General features: G+C 36.1%; 1 protein-coding gene across 10 annotated transcripts in view; it reads right to left on the bottom strand.

Moving 5' to 3' along the window:
* The window catches only part of DIAPH2 (diaphanous related formin 2), a 940,735-nt gene that overhangs the window by 471,563 nt on the left and 450,893 nt on the right, over window positions 1-18,279 (bottom strand). For all 10 annotated transcript variants that reach the window (XM_064277942.1, XM_064277941.1, XM_064277943.1 and 7 more), the window contains one exon: window positions 11,505-11,744. In XM_064277942.1, the coding sequence (XP_064134012.1) occupies window positions 11,505-11,744 (240 nt within the window). The remainder of the gene's footprint in view (window positions 1-11,504; window positions 11,745-18,279) is intronic.

Below are 18,279 nucleotides of genomic sequence, written 5' to 3'. Positions count from 1 at the left end.
ACAGGTTTACACAGGCAGTAAGGGTTCAATAATGGTGGCCAACTTGCTGCCTGATTACTCACTAAAAAGTACATGCGTATATATAGTGTATTCACATACATATATACACACACATATGTGTGTGTGTGTGTGTGTGTGTGTGTGTATATAAATAGTTCTTATATTCTCTAAAACCATCATGGGGATAACTGGGTGTCAGAATTTTTTTTTGCATTAATTGCCACTTTTTAACCCTCTTTCCAAGGTTTCCATGGTTGTCAGATCTGAGGCTTAAAGTTATACAATGCCTTCATTAGGATTACTTTGACAGTAAACTCAGTTTGTAGGATGATGGAATACAATCAGTCACAGTAGCCATGTTTTTTGAATGACAGTCTCATACAGGGTTGATATTTCCTCCAAATAGGGCTTTTATACAATAAAAACGCATTTGTTTTCAAACTTACTAATTATATTCACTAAATGCTGTTCCTGTTGTCAACTTTCTCCCACTGTGAGAATTACAAAATCAGTCATAAGATTAAAGCCAGAATATGACTACAGCAATTCACAGAATATAAGCCAGCTGGGTTCATTTAAATCCTCTAGGGAAACAGCCTTTGTGGTGAACCAAGTAAGACCTACAGCTATTCCCATATATCATCATTTTTTTTTCATCATTTTCAAAACATTGTTGAAATTGTTTATTGCCACCGCTGATATATGGGGACTCATCAAGAAACAAAAAAAGTTTTTTTGTAAACGAGAGCATTATTAATCTCTTCCAGCTATACTACCCAACAATGCAGTTAACTATATCTTTTTATTATTTGGTCACAATAACTTGAACAAGTATAGTTATGGCACAGGATTGATTTGATTGGGTTTTCTTATATCACCTTATGAGGATAAAATGACAAAATCAAAGAAAATATATATTCATTCGTTTTGTTTCCTTGAAAGTTATCTGTATTAAACAAGTCATAAACCAAGCAGACATGGGTCCTCCAAGGAAACAAATTATTTCCCTCACTGTAGTTTTATACACAAATATATATTGTTGACTTTTGAATGATTACTATTGGTAGAAGATGAGATATATAATTTAATAACTCCTTTCATTTTTAAATGCCCTTTACAAGTCTGTCAATTTATCCATAAAAAGAAAGAGATATTTAATTTGATCCTGTTTCTCTCTGATTATGCAATTCTGAAAATCACCACTGGCTCTCACTTCTCATTCTCTCTGAATTCCTTTCCCTGGGACTTCCTCCAATACAAAAGTTTCTAAAAATTGGAAGCTTTTCCAGTTAACAAGGTCATGTGGTTTTGTAAGAGAATACAATAACTAGGCATAGCCAATACACATGGCAAGGGTGTACTAAATATATTCATATATGCCACCCACCCACAGCAAATTAACTAAACATGCAGGAGGCAGAGATAACTGTATCATATAAGGTAAAATCAGAGATAGTGGTATTAAAAAAAAAAAAAAAAAACTATTGCCATCAACTCGATTCTAACTCATAGCAACCCTACAGGACAGAGAACTGCTCCATAGGGTTTCCAAGGAGCAGCTGGTGGATTTGACCTGCTGACCTTTTGGTTTGCAGCCATAGCTCTTAACCACTACACCACTAGGGCTTCATAATACTAAAAATCACAGTTAAGGGCTTGGGTGTGTGTGGGGGGTATGTGGGTGTGTGTGTCCACATGTGTGCACAAGTTTATAGAGCAGAATGTTTTACTATATAGGCAGAAATAAATGTTGAAGAAACAGACAAAAAAAGATGAGTCTCCAAAGCAGTCAGTATTGACAGGGAATACTAATGAAGTCTGCATCAGACAAATGACATTTATAGACTACAGTTCTCCACAGATTTTAATAAACTGAAAATTGGGGGGGGGGGTGAAGTTTTCACACAACCTATAATGTTGTAAATGTGATAATATGTAAACAGATATAATCAAATTCTGAGAAAACAAACCAGTGTTACATTTAAAGTATTAGCTGACTAATTTGCACCAATGAATGTAAATTAATGAATATTTCACCTTAGAGAAAAATCTTTAAATAAGTTCATGGGACCTCTGTATTTTTAGAAGCATGTAGAAGAATAAAGGTATGAGTTTATTTGTCTCTTTCTTTTAACCAGGGCTCAAGTTTCCAAAAAGATTCTGCTAGGCACATACTTTTATAACGATACCAACTTGAAGAAGTACATCCACACACTTTAATTCCTATGCCCAACAAGTTCACCCTTGCTGTGATTGACTTACTGGTTAACCTTCTTTCCCACCTCAATTATTTAATGTAGACTATGGAGGATGAGAAAGATATAATGCATCTCCGCATTAACATAAATGTAGAAAATGTGACCGTTTGGGAAAATTGAGATTTACTGTTTTGGAAGACAGAAATAAACACTACCTTCACCAAATTTCTTTCCACTCAGTTAATCCATATGTGTAGACTGCTATAATATAAAGATAGATGAGTAGACTAGGTATCCTACATCTTATAAATAGGAAAAAAGCTGATTTTTGAACTGAAGAATAATCTTCAAAATACATGGTACTGTATTCATGGGATTACAAAATCAGGGAGCTGTGATTTTAAGTTTCCAATTTTTTGAGGGCTGCATTTTTAAAAAAGATAAACCCAGAGGAAGTGGTCTGTGTTTTGTTCTTATTTTAAATGGGATGAAGAGCATTTAATGTGAGGACTCCAGATTAAATACCTAAGCTGGTATCCAAGTATCTTTATTACTGGAGGAACTAAATGACTGAAACAATCTTTCAGTATTAACACTGGCCTACTTGCTGAAGTCCGCATGTACTGATTAATGGTATGTGCTTTAGGGTATATAACAAGTAACATATGGGAACTAAAAGACTTTACTGAGAATTATTTCTTTTAAAAAAGTCAATTTAGTTCTATAAATTTAAACACTTCTGGATTTCCTGACTTAAGTAATATTAGAGCTTGCTATTTCAAAATTACAAATTTTGGTGTGTTGATTTACATGAAGAACTGCTGGAAACAAAAACCTGTGGCCCGATTATAAAAACTGAATTTAAAATACCACCACTGACACAATATCACAAAAGCTCAAGCAACCATTCAGTGGTTGTCAATGATGAGAGACCATTAAGCATGATACAATAAAATACAATGGACTTAAATAAAGGTCAACCATCAAATAAGCTGAACAAAGAAAACTATTTAAAATTAAGAATGATATACTGTCCTTGTGTCATTCATGCTGCTTAGTTATATCAGAGGTCAGAAATGGCAAATGTTCTTGCTTCGATGTAATATAATGAGGCATAGGCAAACCCTTAAATTGGAATGCTTGTGTCCACTGGTCATGAATTATGTAGAAAGGGTATAGTGTGTCACTGTATCATAAGATGCCATTTTTAAATGAAAAGTAACAAATGAGCTCCTCTGCATTTTGCAGTAGCACTGGATCTTATATTACTGAGTACCAACCAGTTATTTGGAGACATCACCAACTGAAAACTTTTTGCTATAAATGGCTTGACAGGAAGGAAAGTTTAAAGGGCCTATAGAGAGAAAAAGGAGAGTTTGGCAAGAGGATATAACATCCCATCTGATCCCATACTTGATGGTAGTCTAATCTTCCCTCACATACAATGTTTCCAAGACCAATTACATCCCACAAAGTCATTTTTTTCCAGCTAATTATCAACCACCAAAACAAACCAAAAAAAAAAAAAAAACCTGTTACTGTCGAGTCGATTCCAACTTATAGTGACCCTTTAGGACCGGGTAGAACTGTGAGATAGGGTTTCCATGGCTGTAATCTTTAGGGAAGCAGACTGCCACATCTATTTCCTGAGGAGTGGCTGGGGGTTCGAACTGCTGATCTTTTGGTTAGCAGCCTAGTGCTTAGCCAAGGCTCCTCATCATCCCCAAATTCATTTAATGCTAAACATTGTCTCATAGCAGAAAGCATATGTCAGTGAAGCGAAAGCCAATGCAAATTCCAAAATGAGCATGACTTGCTGCAATAATTAGAGTCCCAGGAAAGGCTGGATCATAATTCTGTCTCTGTCACCAAGTGATCCTGGGTAAGTCATCTCTCTGGACAGCTGATCCTCATTTGCAAAATATTGAGAACAGCAGTCAACTTTACACAGGCAAACTTCATATGCTCTGAGATCCTGTACAAAGCCAGCAATACGTCTATAATTATTCAGATTATTAGGTGCTAGTTTATTACAGATGCATAAGCTCTGCTGCCTGGATACATTACAATCTATTAGGAGAAGAGGAACCTTCTATTAATATGCCTAGAAGTATGTCTAACTGAATTTAAATTAAAAATGATAGATTCTAAGTTTCATAGGCTGCCAACAAGCAAGAAAATCCACATGTGGATTTTCCCCAATAATGCTTCTTTGAAATGAGGCACATACCACCAACCTTCGGTTAAACAATGCAATGAGAGGCAGCGTGCTGCACTGAAAACAAAACAGGTTTTGGACACAGAAAACCTAGATTCAAGTTCCAGCTTGGACATTTACTAGCTTTTTAATCTTGGGAAACATTGCATACTGTCGCTGGGCTTTGGATCCTAATTTGCAAAATGGGGTTAAATCTTGGGTTAATAATACTTAACCTCCCTGAATCACAAGGAAAGCACTTTGTAAACTGTAAAAACACAAGCAACCAAACATGTGGACTACTGATTTATTGATCTTTGCTAGAGTGTCTTTTAGTATATCCTTTTTTTTTTTTTGTTATGGGATAGTGGTTATTTGAAAAAATATCTTTGGTTTTAAATTTGTAGTCTCATATATTAATCCATTTATTAACCCATATTTGAGAGTGAATAGCTGGCTTATAATTGTAGGAAACAATATTACTTTTATGTTTTTAAATATAAACCATAACAAAGTCTTATAATTAAATATTCAATGGTTTTGCTGGGAAAAAAAAATATATATATAACCAAAAAAAAAAAAAAACCCAGTGCCATCAAGTCGATTCAAACTCATAGCGACCATGTAGGATAAAGTAGAACTGCCCCATAGAGTTTCCAAGGAGCACCTGGCAGATTCAAACTGTCGACCCTTTAGTTAGCAGCCATAGCACTTAACCACTACGCCACCAGGGTTTCCATATACATATATCCCTCGTATCTGTAAGGAACAAAATTCTCTCAATTTAAAAAAAAAGTTAACACCTATGCTGAATAAAAAAAAAAAAAAGTCGAAACAAATCCTTTATTTAGTCAAAATTCCCTGGCTTTTATATAATAGATGCTGGGGATATAATGTAGGATAAGATATACACCCAGGGTTCAAGGAGTTCTGAGTCCTCTGAAGGATAAAGCAAAACAAAATAGTAATAGTATTGTGTGAATATCAAACCAAAACACCAAACCCATTGCCACTGAGTCAATTCCAACTCATAGTGACCCTATAGGGCAGAACAGATCTGCCCCATAGGGTTTCCAAGGAGCTGCTTGTGGATTTCAACTGATGACCTTCTGGTTAGCAGCTTAGTTCTTAACCACGGTGCCACCAGGGCTCTGGCAAAGTGTGAAAAGTACTATAATAATTACCCTCACAAAGTGCAGTGTGGACCAGAGAAGGGTAGCTGACAGGTAAAACTAGGTGAGCTGAAGGACAAAAAACTAGATGAAGAAGAGTAGAAAGGTACATTTAAAGAAAAGGAAAAGGCAAGTTCCTCCAGCTACATATTAAATAATAATAATGGAGTATAGAGCTGGGCTGCTAACCAAAAAGTCAGCAGTTCAAAGCCACCAGCTTCTCCTTTGAAGCCCCATGGGACAGTTCTACTCTCTCCTCTAGGGTCACAATTAGTCGGAATGAACTTGACGGCAACAGGTTTGGTTTTGGGTTTTGTTAATGGAGTGTAATTAGGAGGCCAGGGTCCTTCTTCTAGTTCCATAACTAGGGTAACTAACTTTCTCAGTTTGCCTCGGACTGTCACGATTTTAGCTTCCTGAATCCCAGGAAAGCCCTTAGTCACAGGCAAACATATCAGGTAGACCATACTATCCAACTTTATGAATCTAACCGAAAAGCATTTTACTTCTCTGAGCATTAGTTTTCTCATCTACAGACTGAGGAGGCTTCACCAGACACTTTCTTAGGCTAAGATTCCAAGTTTATATAAATATAATCCACATCATTTCAGATACAAATAATTAAACACTGCAGTTTTTTGGAATAATTATGTAGGATTTTTCCTTAGGTCTTTTGTAGAATTTCTCCTGGATTACATATTTCCCATTTATTCTGCCATAGGACAACTGTTATTTTTTTCTTATAAATCAAATTTTCTGATAATTTTTTTTATAACTGTTGATATACACCTAGAGAAACTTAGTGAAGGTGAATGTGAACTTTTTTACATAAATGAGAAAAGTGATTATGACAAAAAGGATAAAGTGATACCAGCAAAAAGAGTCACATTAAAGGAACTCTTAGAAATATTTCATGACATTGAAAGCATAAGGGATTAAAGATTGGAAGCTAATCCAAACTTAGAAAAAAAAAATAAGGATGTGACAATTCACCAAGGCATAAAATGTATACCATGAAAAGGAGGCAAGCACTTCAAACTATTCTTGATAAGATTTTTACAAATAAATAAAACACCTTTATTCTCAGGAAAAAAAAAAACATTTCTGGTAAGTACATTTATATATCTACTCTGACACAGATTATTTAATTTGACCCTGAAAACAACTCTTTGACAATAAACAGGAGTCAGTATAGATCCCCATTTACAGATAAAGAAACAGGTTCAGAGAGGGTGACTTAGCCATAAAAACTTGGCTAGTAATTGGAAAAGTGGGAGCTAAAATGTAGGTTCTGAATGAACCCAAGTGTTCTCCTTTCTTGTAAGATTATGACTTCTTCACTTCATATATCCAATCCTATAAGGTCTTTCTGTTTCAATTTACCAGCACCACTCCCCTCCACCCACCAAAGAGTCCTCACTCCTCTGAACCCTTGCTTATCTCCCTTAAAAAAAAAAAAACCCTTTGCTATGGACTCAATTCTGATTCATAGCGACCCTATAGGACAGAGTAGAGCTGCCCCACAGTTTCAGTAGCCATTAATTCTGGGATTCACTGACAATGTATCTTGCGAAGTTATTTAAATATTCCGTATGTATACTTCCTGGCAATTCAACTCTATCACAAACTTCTTGAGGTCTTTGTGTGTGCTTTTAGGTATCTATGTATCTCCCATACTAACCATCTCTAATATTCTGTTTTTCTTTGCTCCTGTCTAGTATCCCTCCACCTACCCCTAACCTTTGGTATCTCTATCTTTGGTAACAGCATCCTTAAGGGCAAGACCAATTGCTCATCATATGTAGTTTTGGTAGCACTATCAATCAAGGCTCCTGACTTCCCTTGGACAAGGGATATTCTAGTAATCCACACTAGGCCAATCAGAATTTGAATCAAACACAGAGAAAAGGAGGAAGACAGTGGTTGGAGCGGATTTATCCCAAAGGCAATATTCTATAAAGACTTTCCATTAGTTCCTGCTACCTGGTTTCTTAGCATTGCCATAGTTGAAGTCCTTTTACAGGCCAAGTTATTCAGCTTTTCCTCAGTTTCTGGCTCAGTTACCTCAAATCCTTACAATAAATTCCCTTTTCGTTGAAGTCAAGCAAAGTCAGTTTCTGTTGCTTGCAAACAAAGATCCTTATCTGATATACCCACAAAGCTTAGTACATAGAAAGTGCTCAGTATTTTAAATGTTTTGCTGTTATGCAAATTATCTGTATTATATACGTTATTACATTGCAAAAATAAAAATGATAAATAAGTGGCAGTACTATTGGCTGGAATTTTAATAACCTACAGGCAGGCAAGGGCCAGGCTAACACTGGGAACTCATCTTCATTGAAATTATTTTCATTACAGTTCAGCACACTGGTTTGGTGACTCACAAAGTGATAATTCACTACTGCAAATTAACAAAGCATTCTGTGGTGAGGGTAGTACTTATAGTAATGACACCCTTCAGTGTTACTTGACGTTTTGGTTAGCCCATCTGTTTTCCTTTTCTTCCCAAATATCACAGCAGCCAATCGTGAGCATCTGAATTTTTTACACACTAAGTCCCTGGGTTAGGAAAGTCTGACTTACAGATAACTCCTATCTGCCCTTCAATGTTATTTAAATTTGCCCTCACTTTGAAACGATTGAACCAACCCTGAGCTTTTCCTTGTGCTAATTTTTGTTTTTTTTAAAGTAAGACTAAATAAGAACCATATGTACCTATTCTAACTTACCTACAAATTCGACTTGAAGATACACTCAGGATGGGATCTTCTTCAAGTAACCCGGGGACTGCTGTAATACCTGATTACAAGATATATCTGATAACTTTGACTGCTTATGCCATGTCTCCCTTTTAACTAAATGAATATTTTAACATACACTATAGCTTCTTCTGAAAAGCCATGAATACAGCTTCAATTCACTGAGAAAGGAAATTATTATTAGAATAATTTAGACAGGTAAAAAATATTTCAAAGCATAATCAGAACTGGACTATGGGATAGAAAATGATACTGGTGAAGAGTGAGCTTCTTGGATCAAGTAGACATATGAGACTATGCTAGCATCTCCTGTCTGCAGTGGAGATGAGAAGGCAGAGGGGGTCAGATGCCGGCGGAATAGACACGAAAATAGAGAATGGAGGGAAGCAGTGTGTTGTCTCATTAGGGGGAGAGCAATTAGGAGTATATAGCAAGATGTATATAAATTTTTGTATGAGAGACTGACTCGATTTATAAACTTACACTTAAAGCACAATAAAATTTAAAAAAAGCATAATAAGAACTTTACAAAGGAAGTTGGCACCACTTTTTTTAAGAAATCACTAAAAAAAGAAAAAAGTAATCTTTGATAATATAACTGAAATCTGACAGCCACTCTACTTAATCATACATCAGTAGTTAGTTAATTCAGTTTTCAACAAATTACAGACCTAAGCTAACTATTTCTATGTACTTCAGTAAATTTCTGTCATTTTAGACATTTACATCTACTCAGAATCCTTTATATTCCAGGAACGGCCTTTTAATTCTAAACATTATGGCACTCTCATGCATGTACAGGGTATTTCTCTTTCCTAATGACAAGCAGTTCCCTAGAAATCTTTCCCAGAAGATAAAAAATCCTACTGAAAAATTGGGGGGGGGGGGCGCGAGGGGAAGAAAGGGGAGAGATTTTAAAACCTTCGCTTCTTTCTCTTATAAAACACCTATTACTAAATGATACTATTTCCCACAAGATTATTTTTTATTTTATTTGAAGTTGGCAAAAGTCTTTGTGCTAAATGCTTTGAGCATACCTCTAGTGATAGATGTCAGAACAGCGTTGTGTAGAACTTTTATTTGACAGGTAGACGACAGGGAGAAGGCTTTCTCAAAATATAAGATATGACTGCAAAACCCTTCCGTAAGATTAATGTAATCTTTTGTTCCTGTGTATAAATCACTCACTCATTTTTGCTTCAAAAGAGTCAGTTCATGTAATTAATTGAATAGCATGAAATTAAGACACAAAAATAAGGATATAAATTTGTTCAAATTAGTATAGTTTGCATAAAATGTCTTTTTAAAAATGAATTAAATGTGAAATAGCCATACAATATAAATTTCTAATTGTATTTTTTTCATTAATAATACTTTAATAATCTTCAACCAAGGACACTCACTGTGTGTATATCATGCGCTCTAAACAGATAGCATCTTGGTAAGAGATGACTTTATCTGTATCGGATATTTTATGTAGTATGTGATACAATGAAAAAGTCCTAAAATACTAAGTTTTATCCTACAAATCTCGCTATGATTTATTCCAATTTCTTACAAATATTGCTTTATTCTCCCAGGCCTTAGCAAATAATTCCACATGCCCCTGATATAATAGAAGGAGTAAAAATGTTTTTTTGACCAAATCTAGCATCCCTAGCCTCCTTTGTTCTCTTGCCTTGTACTCCTCAAAAGCAAATCAGGAGTAAACATATACTCACAATTCCATTATACATTCTATTATCTGTAAAGGGTATTTTCTATGTCTATGTGGATTAGAATTACCAGGAGCAAATCATTTCTGATACATATGAAAATGCTAGCTCATGTATATGCAATGAACATTTATTTAATGCATGAATAGAAAAGAATATCATATCCATTCTTAGATTTGGAATTCTTGTTTTAATATACTTCAAGAACTAACCAAAGTTCTATGATGTTTTCAGATACGAGAGAGAGAAAAAAAAGAATGGTGAGATGTCAAAGATAGATTGCTTGTTTTCAGATTTATTTTCTTATCTAGCTTGTCTTACAGTCCCTCACCTCAGAGTCTGTTCAGTTTTCTTTCTGTAACAGACAGATCTTTTCCTTAAATAAGGTAGTTTGCTCTAGCTTAGAAATGGACATATCTGATCATTTTTGGTCTCCTCTGTTTTGTTGCATTCCTTAAGAATTTAAGTCTCAAAAATAATACTATGAAATGTCCCAATCAAAACAATAAGAAGATATTTACTTAGTGTTAGTCTTTTTTTTAACCTTTTAGTAAATGCACTACATACCTAGTATAAGCTTAGTAGACAACAATATTCAAAAATAAAGACTAATATTTGCTTAAAGTAGAATAAGGAAAACATATTAAACAAAGAAATTTCTGCCCATTTACTTCATTGAATATAGTTCCTCATACTTTCTGTAGATATAACACAAATATAAAGGACTGAAACAAAAAACTGCATCCATTTTATAAGAGTATTTTTTTCCATCTACACACTCCAATAAGATTTAATCAACAAAAGCTTAGTACTGACAATGCGGACTGTTACCAAAGCCCTACCATCCTGGAAACCTTACTCTTTTGCGTTCTGGAAAATGGCTGACCAAGACGACATTAACATGCCCCTCAGGCTTCTTCCTGACTCTAGGTCCCTGACTTCCTTCTCTCCCTGGCCCATACAGAATCCAGATGGAATATGTTTCATCTACTCTTAACAGTGATCTCAGAAGATAACTCCAAGTGATCTATATGCCTCATTGATTAGCTTCCCTCAAATGTCCTTCAGTACTCCAGTATTTTTCCATCCCAACCTCTACTTCTGAAGAGACTTAGTTCTTTACTCCCTCCCACTGCAATGTACCCCCTTTCCAGTTCTTTCCCTTTTTCCAATAATCCGTTTAATAAAGTCATCTTTGCCTGTTTTAACATTGTCCAGTACACTTTTACTTTGACAGTAGTATACTAACCAAAGAATTTGCATAATCTCTTGGATTTTAATAAGATTAAAAAAAAAAAAGAACTTATTTGTTTGTTTGAACTGATATAATCCACATATCATAAAATTCACCCTTCAGGGTGTGCAATTCCGTGCTTTAAGTACTATTTCTATTCAGAGTATCCTCTCTCTTAGACAAAAGGAAGATTATCGTTGTAAATTAGCATTATAAAACATCTTACCTTACAAAGGAAGTTGATCTTAAACCCCACTGACTGGGCATTTCTTGAGCCTGAGTTCATATAGTTTCCAACCAAAAGAACTAACTCTAAAAGTTTCTTAAAGCTTTCACTTTTCTTCAGTTCTTCACAGGCAAGAGTCACTGCTATGATGCTTGGTTTGATGTTGTTTACGTGCTCTTCAAACGTTAGCTTGAAAAGAATGCTGTTGAGACGAGGTCGTAACATTTTCACTGAGCTTATCTGTAAAACAAAGAATGCTCCATAAGAATACACATTCAAAACCTCTTTATCCCTTTATTGGAGATAATTTCATATACAACATTGTAAAATTTCTGCATAAAATTAATTCTCTCTGGGTTTTATAAAATGCTATTTTTCCTTATTTTAGACATTCAAATGGAATAGTTCATCGAAGTTTAAAAAATAGCTGTTCAGTTTTAAACACATAAGGCATCCTTATAGCATTAAGAAAATATTATTGAAGCTAAATCGTTGCTATATATTAAGTGTACGATCATGGGCCATCCGTAGCATTCAAATTGCCAAGATCTTTCCCTGAGGTTAACCAGGAAAGTGTATATATTTGAAACTGAACGAATATTAGGGCCACAGATAAAAGCTGTACGTGATGACAGAAAATATAAGTGGAACCACATTTCCTAAGAAAGTACCTATTACTATGCTGTTTGAAATCAGTGGGCTAGCTTTGATTCAGCATTTAATAATTTTTAAACCTATGAATTCTATTCATAAAAAATGTAATAAATATTTATATATGATCTAAAGAATTTCCCCAACTTGACAGAATGTTGATATTAAATAATTAGGTCATGGTGAAATCACAGTAACTCACTTTCAAGTACATTATTCAAAAATTATATATTGGTGTTGTTCAAAAAAAGTTCAACGTGGTTTTAATTACTTGTTTTATAATATTGGTGCACATTATATATATTCCCTGTATTTGTTATTATATAAATCAATCTATTCTTTCTTCAAAATTCACATGACAAGGAAAAGACACACCACCCCTAATCACAAAAAGCTTACAATCTAGCCCTTCAGACAAGGCTTCTGGGTGGCATAGGTGCTACGGGCCAGGGCTCAGCACCCAGGGCTCAGCATCCACGAGTGAGGACCATTATGGCCAGGCCCAGAGAGAATGTGCTGTCACTACTGAAGTTGTGACTGTTCCCCACTCTTTGCTCCTGTGCCTACAGGTTCTATCTAGCCACAAGCCTCTTCCAGGGGTGTTCCCACACATTAAGCTGAAACAGGCACAACCCTTATCGATCAAGAGTCTTCACCAGAGGGGATGAAATTCGTGGAGTTTGCCATTGGAACTCCCATAAGCTAAGGCTCTGAGCCACATAACTACAGATTCCAAGGAGTGCACCAGGTTACTCAAGTCTTCCCGAAGCCTAGATTGGGGCCATTTGCAGCACAGAGTACTTCACTTCAATACCACAGACTCTTGTACATATGCACATCCATCGCAAAAATGGAAGTCTGCATAACTACAGGACAAGGATTGAAAATGAAAACATATATATATATATATATATATATATATATATATATATATATATATATTCAGAGTAAAAATTACAAATTCCGATAATGCTGTGTCTTCAAGTTCATGATGGCACTGGCACCCATCAACCTCCATCAGTCTGGGTGTTTTTTCACTGAAAATATACTTAATCCCAGACACGTGATATGTAGAAATATTATTTGTTAATCAATTTTACAAAAACAAATTTAAGTCTCATCTTAGAAGAAAATATTTAACCTAAACTGTAATTCAGACACTTGAAAACAGATATAGCTTAATGAAGTGTTAATTTATGTGATTTGTAAAAAAAAAAAAAAAGAAAAGCTTAAATGTAGCCTAAAACTCAGCACAGATGCTTGAAAACTATAGCTAATAATACAACCAGGACATGATTCTAGATAAGTAAACAGAAATTAGGTGCTACAGATGTTCTCCGGAAGAAAAGAAAGCTTTAAACTCTTATGACTATCACGTTTAATGAAAGTTTCAGAGCAAAGGAGATATAATGGAATATATGTATTTCATGTGAGTTTACCATACCAACTTATTTAACAATATATATGAACACACACACTGACAGAACCAAGGCCAAAACGAAGGTGCAGAGAGAGAAAATGGCGTAAGAAAAGGTTTACAGGTTAAGAATATCCAAGATATATTTTTAGGGACATAATTTAGACCAAATTATCTGAAGAATTCATGTAAAGACCACACAATTGGAAGATAATCATACTGAAGTGTTATGTCACAGCGAAGTGATGAAGGTACAGGTCTCCTTTGTATGTGTTTGCATGAGAATCTGAATTTCTATATGCACTTTTCTGCCTTCATATCTGCCTCCATCTCTGTCTCCAAATCCTTCCCCACTTTATTTTTTCATCCCATCCCCTCACAGCCAGCCATCATTAACAACAGAAGAGCATTTTCTACCATTTTATACGTTTAGGGAGTAGTTTTACAGTCTCCATGGTGGATGGAAAGCCACAGAATCACATTTACCAGCTGCTGGTCACTACGTACCTTGTGACAATGCTTTATAGGTCATGAAGTGGACCAAGTCACCTGAGGGACCTTGATCTAGATCGACAAGAAATTTAAACCTTAGGCTTCCAAGGGACTTTACTCTTGCTTCACTTCTAAGACCACGTGCATCTTTCTTATTTTGTTCCTTTCTGGACTTTGTATTTCAATCCTTGGCCTACAAACCCAGAGGGCATGGGTTTTTTTTTTTTTTTTTGATGCCAGCTTCCACAGAAATACTGTGACCAAAGTGTACTTTAACAGTATTAGTAACAACAATAATAATAGCGTTTCCACTTATTGTGTACTTTGTGCCAAGCATTTTTCTAAAAGCTATATATATGTATTAACCATTTGATTCTGAAAACGATCCTAAGAGACAGATATTATTGTTATTCTCATTCTAAAGATGTGGAAAGTGAGGCACAGAAATACAAAGGAACTTGCCACACTGTATGTTGAAGACTTGCGAATTTGAACTTAGGCTTTTAGGCTACAGATCCCACACTCCGTAGCAGTAAACCACAGTACCTCTCGAGACTTCTTGGGAGAAGTATGATTACTTGAAAAAGGAGTAATAATGGTAAGGAGACCATCAGTAAGTTATCAAAAATAGGTAATGAGCTACAATGTCAACATCAGGAAAAGACAGGAAGAGATGGATGCAAGAGACAGTATTAAGGAAGGAACAATATATGCCTAGTTCCGAACCCAGAACAACAAATATTCGCCTTTCTCTCCCCTCAAGACCTTTCTCCTTGGTTGCACACTGCAGGAGGGCCCTCAATTCTGCAGTGTGGCAAGAAGCAGAATGCACAGTGGTTAGAGACAAGGCTCTAGAGTTGGCCTTAGTTCAAATTCTGGCTCTACCACTGTCATGCTGTGGCGAATTAACCCTTCCAAACTTCAGTTTACTTATCTATAAAATAGACAAACGAGAGCAGCCAAGTGGTGCGATTTTTTGAGGATTAAATTGGTTAGTCCATGTGAAGTGTTTGTCACACATTCAGTGGAAGGGAACAGCAGGACGTAGCAACTGATGAGTTATGAGAAGAAAAAGTTATACATGGATCTAAGGTTTTAAGTCTGTTATGAGGTAGAATGATGTTAACATTAGTGAAGGCAAATGGAGGTACTCATTTGTTGTGTTTATTGACTTGTTGCTTGTTTTGTTCCAGGAAACAATAAATTTGTTTCCCCTGCTCTACTGCTACCTACACTTCAGTAAGCCAATCAGGACCTAAGGGGGTAGGGGGAGGTAGGGTGAAACTCAATAACAAATTCAATCAAATATGACTGAATCCAGAACTTTTACTCACAGAATCTTTCATATATTCTGACTATGTGAGACTATTCTATCTAATATCTCTGGTCTTCAGTGTCCCCATTTATATAAATAGATAAATAGGGAAAATTTCTGTCCAGTAGCCTTGTTTGAATGATTACATAGAAGCAAAGTAAGTGATCCATAAACATTCCACTTCCATTTGCTGTTGAGTTGATCCAACTCTTGGCGATGCCATGTGTGCCAGAGTAGATTTATGTTCAATAGGGTTTTCAATGGCTGGTTTTTCAGAAGTAGATCACCAGGCCTTTCTTCTGAGGCACCTCTGGGTAGACTAGAACTTTCAACCTTTTGATTAGCAGCCGAGTGTATTAACTGTGTGTACCACCCAGAGACTCCAACCATACACATTACTTCCTTTTTTTTTCAGTCTCTGCCTTTAGAACTGTGGACCCCTCAAAAAACAAAACAAAACAGAACCCATTGCCATCGGGTTGATTCCGACTCATAGTGACCCTACAGGGCAGAGCAGAACTGCCCCATAGGGTTTCCAAGGAGCGACTGGTGGATTCGAACTTTTGGTTCGCAGCTGTAGCTCCTAACCATTGCACCACCAGGGCTCCTTAGATTTGTGGAAAGGTGGGACAAACAATAATAAATCCACACATAAATATTACTTGGCCATTACCAAAAAATTCTGATTAGCATCTAAATGAACTTGGTTCACCATCATCTCAGACACCAAAAGTTGTGCCCGACTACCAACAAAGGCACTGTTACCCTCCCATTATTAAGGCTACAAACCCTGCTGTGATATTTAACTCTTGGTAACCACAACGTAATTTATAACCAATCCCTGACACTATTTTAACCTGAAAAATTCCTTGGAATTGTCCCTTATTTTCCATGCTCACCATTCAACCTCAAATTTTATATACATTAAGAACGGATTACTAAAATAGTCTTTCCACTTCCAAATATGCTCTTAAATAGTAGAATGATAGTTCCATGATAGGGAAAAGATACTGACGTATTGAGTTTTAGTTGTTATTCTGATATCTGGATGGATGGAGTTGTTGAGCTGGCAGCATTTGGAAATATAGTCCTGGAGTTAGGAAAACATAATTAGAGCTGGCTGATTTGGGAGATATCTGAATAGGTACAGCACCAAGCACAAGGTCATGCATATATTAGGCATTCAAATATTTGCTGATTGATTTTAAAAGCACTCCTTAGCTGACTCTTTCCAAGATCATCTCCAAGTAGGACAAAGAGATTGTCTATTGAATAAAATTAACAAGTTATGGTAATATTTTACTCTCCCCAAAATGATGTCTTCAAGTTAAGGTGTCAAAGCAGACATGCCAGTGAATTAACTTTGTTGAACTGCTATTACCAGAGATTAATCTATCAGAAGTCAGCCTGATTTGGGGAAGAAATTTTGATCTTTGATCTGACAAAATTTTTTCATCCATTTAGCAGCTAGAACAGGGTCTGGCACATGGCAGGTGATAAATATAGTAGGCGATAAAGAGGTAATTATAAATGAGTGAATGAATGAATGAATATATTTGCAAGAGCATATAGGAAACAGAATATTACTTAGCAAAGAGCTCAGTTGGGAAGAGAATGCACAGCTTGCAGAAGGATAATAGTAGGCTGACGACAGGAAAGATGGGGTGCCTATGCAAGGTGATGTTCTACCAGGCAGGCCATTCCATCAGTCCTGCCCAGGCTCAATTTCAGTCCAAATTCAGAGTACCATTTGACTGTTTTGATGGGTAGGGTTAAAGAGAGATTTTTATCCTAACCGCAGGAGAGGGAGAGAAACAATTTTCTGCGTTCTCCAGAACCATAATGCCCGTTGTAGTGGAAGAAATCAGGGCTTTTGAGTCACACAGACCTGGGCTTGAACTACAGTTCTGTCACATACAAGTTGTATGACCTACTGCAAGTTATGTAATGTTTTTAAGACTTTAATTTTCTCAGCACTAGAATGCATTCCTTATATCATCCATGCATACTGCACTAAGACTTGAATGAGATATATGTACTGCTCCTGTCATAGTCAACACACACTCTAAAAACAATAGCCATTATTGTTATTACCCTCTCTGCTCATCCTCAGAAACACTCAAAAAGAAGGAATGATGGTCCCTAATTGTTCTCCCCGACCTGAGGAAAAGTTCTCTCATCCATAATTAGAGAATGTGTGTTTCCAGGGCTCATGAAGAACAGAGCTCATTATCCATTGAACATACTGTAAACGCCGTGCTGTGCTCCCAAGTAGCCAGTTTTAATGCATAATGTGCATCTACTAGTAGAAATGTTATCATTGAAAATGTGTTACTGCAAAGTCAAGAAGCTATGGAGGTGGTGCACCTAAATGAACACGCCTCTTAATAAAAGTCACAAATCACTACGGATTGTTCATACTGAAAAAATGCTGCAGTCATAATACGCGTGGATTTTTCTAATCAGAACAGGGACACTGTGAGACAACACTTCAGTCTCCATCAGAGGACTTGAATATGTAAGGGAATGTCTTGGATACCTACGTTTAAAAATAACATGAAGCACTGAGCAACATTCCCCAGCCACAGATACAATTACTAAAAGGGCTCATGTCTCATAAGGGCACTTCAGTACATTTATTTAAGTGATGTGAGCAAAAAAAACCCAAAACTATGCTGAAATGTATGCTTGTTTCTCCTTGTGGTACCTGACAGCATTTTGGTTGACTGGCAACCTTTGTTTTATAATTCATTCCTTGAAGTGCTGTGGGACGCTGACCATGGGGTTATATTATGTAGGGGATTTATTTGTGTTACGAGGTACCCGTCTATCAAAATCGCATCAAGTAGCTCTCATTTCTTCAGCTGATCTGCACCCTATTAAAAAAAAGAAAAAGTACT

The sequence above is a fragment of the Loxodonta africana genome, chromosome X, assembly GCF_030014295.1.
Source record: "Loxodonta africana isolate mLoxAfr1 chromosome X, mLoxAfr1.hap2, whole genome shotgun sequence".
Lineage (NCBI taxonomy): Eukaryota > Metazoa > Chordata > Mammalia > Proboscidea > Elephantidae > Loxodonta > Loxodonta africana.
The sequence above is the reverse complement of the archived record's forward strand: the minus strand, read 5'-3'. Positions and strand labels throughout refer to the sequence as shown.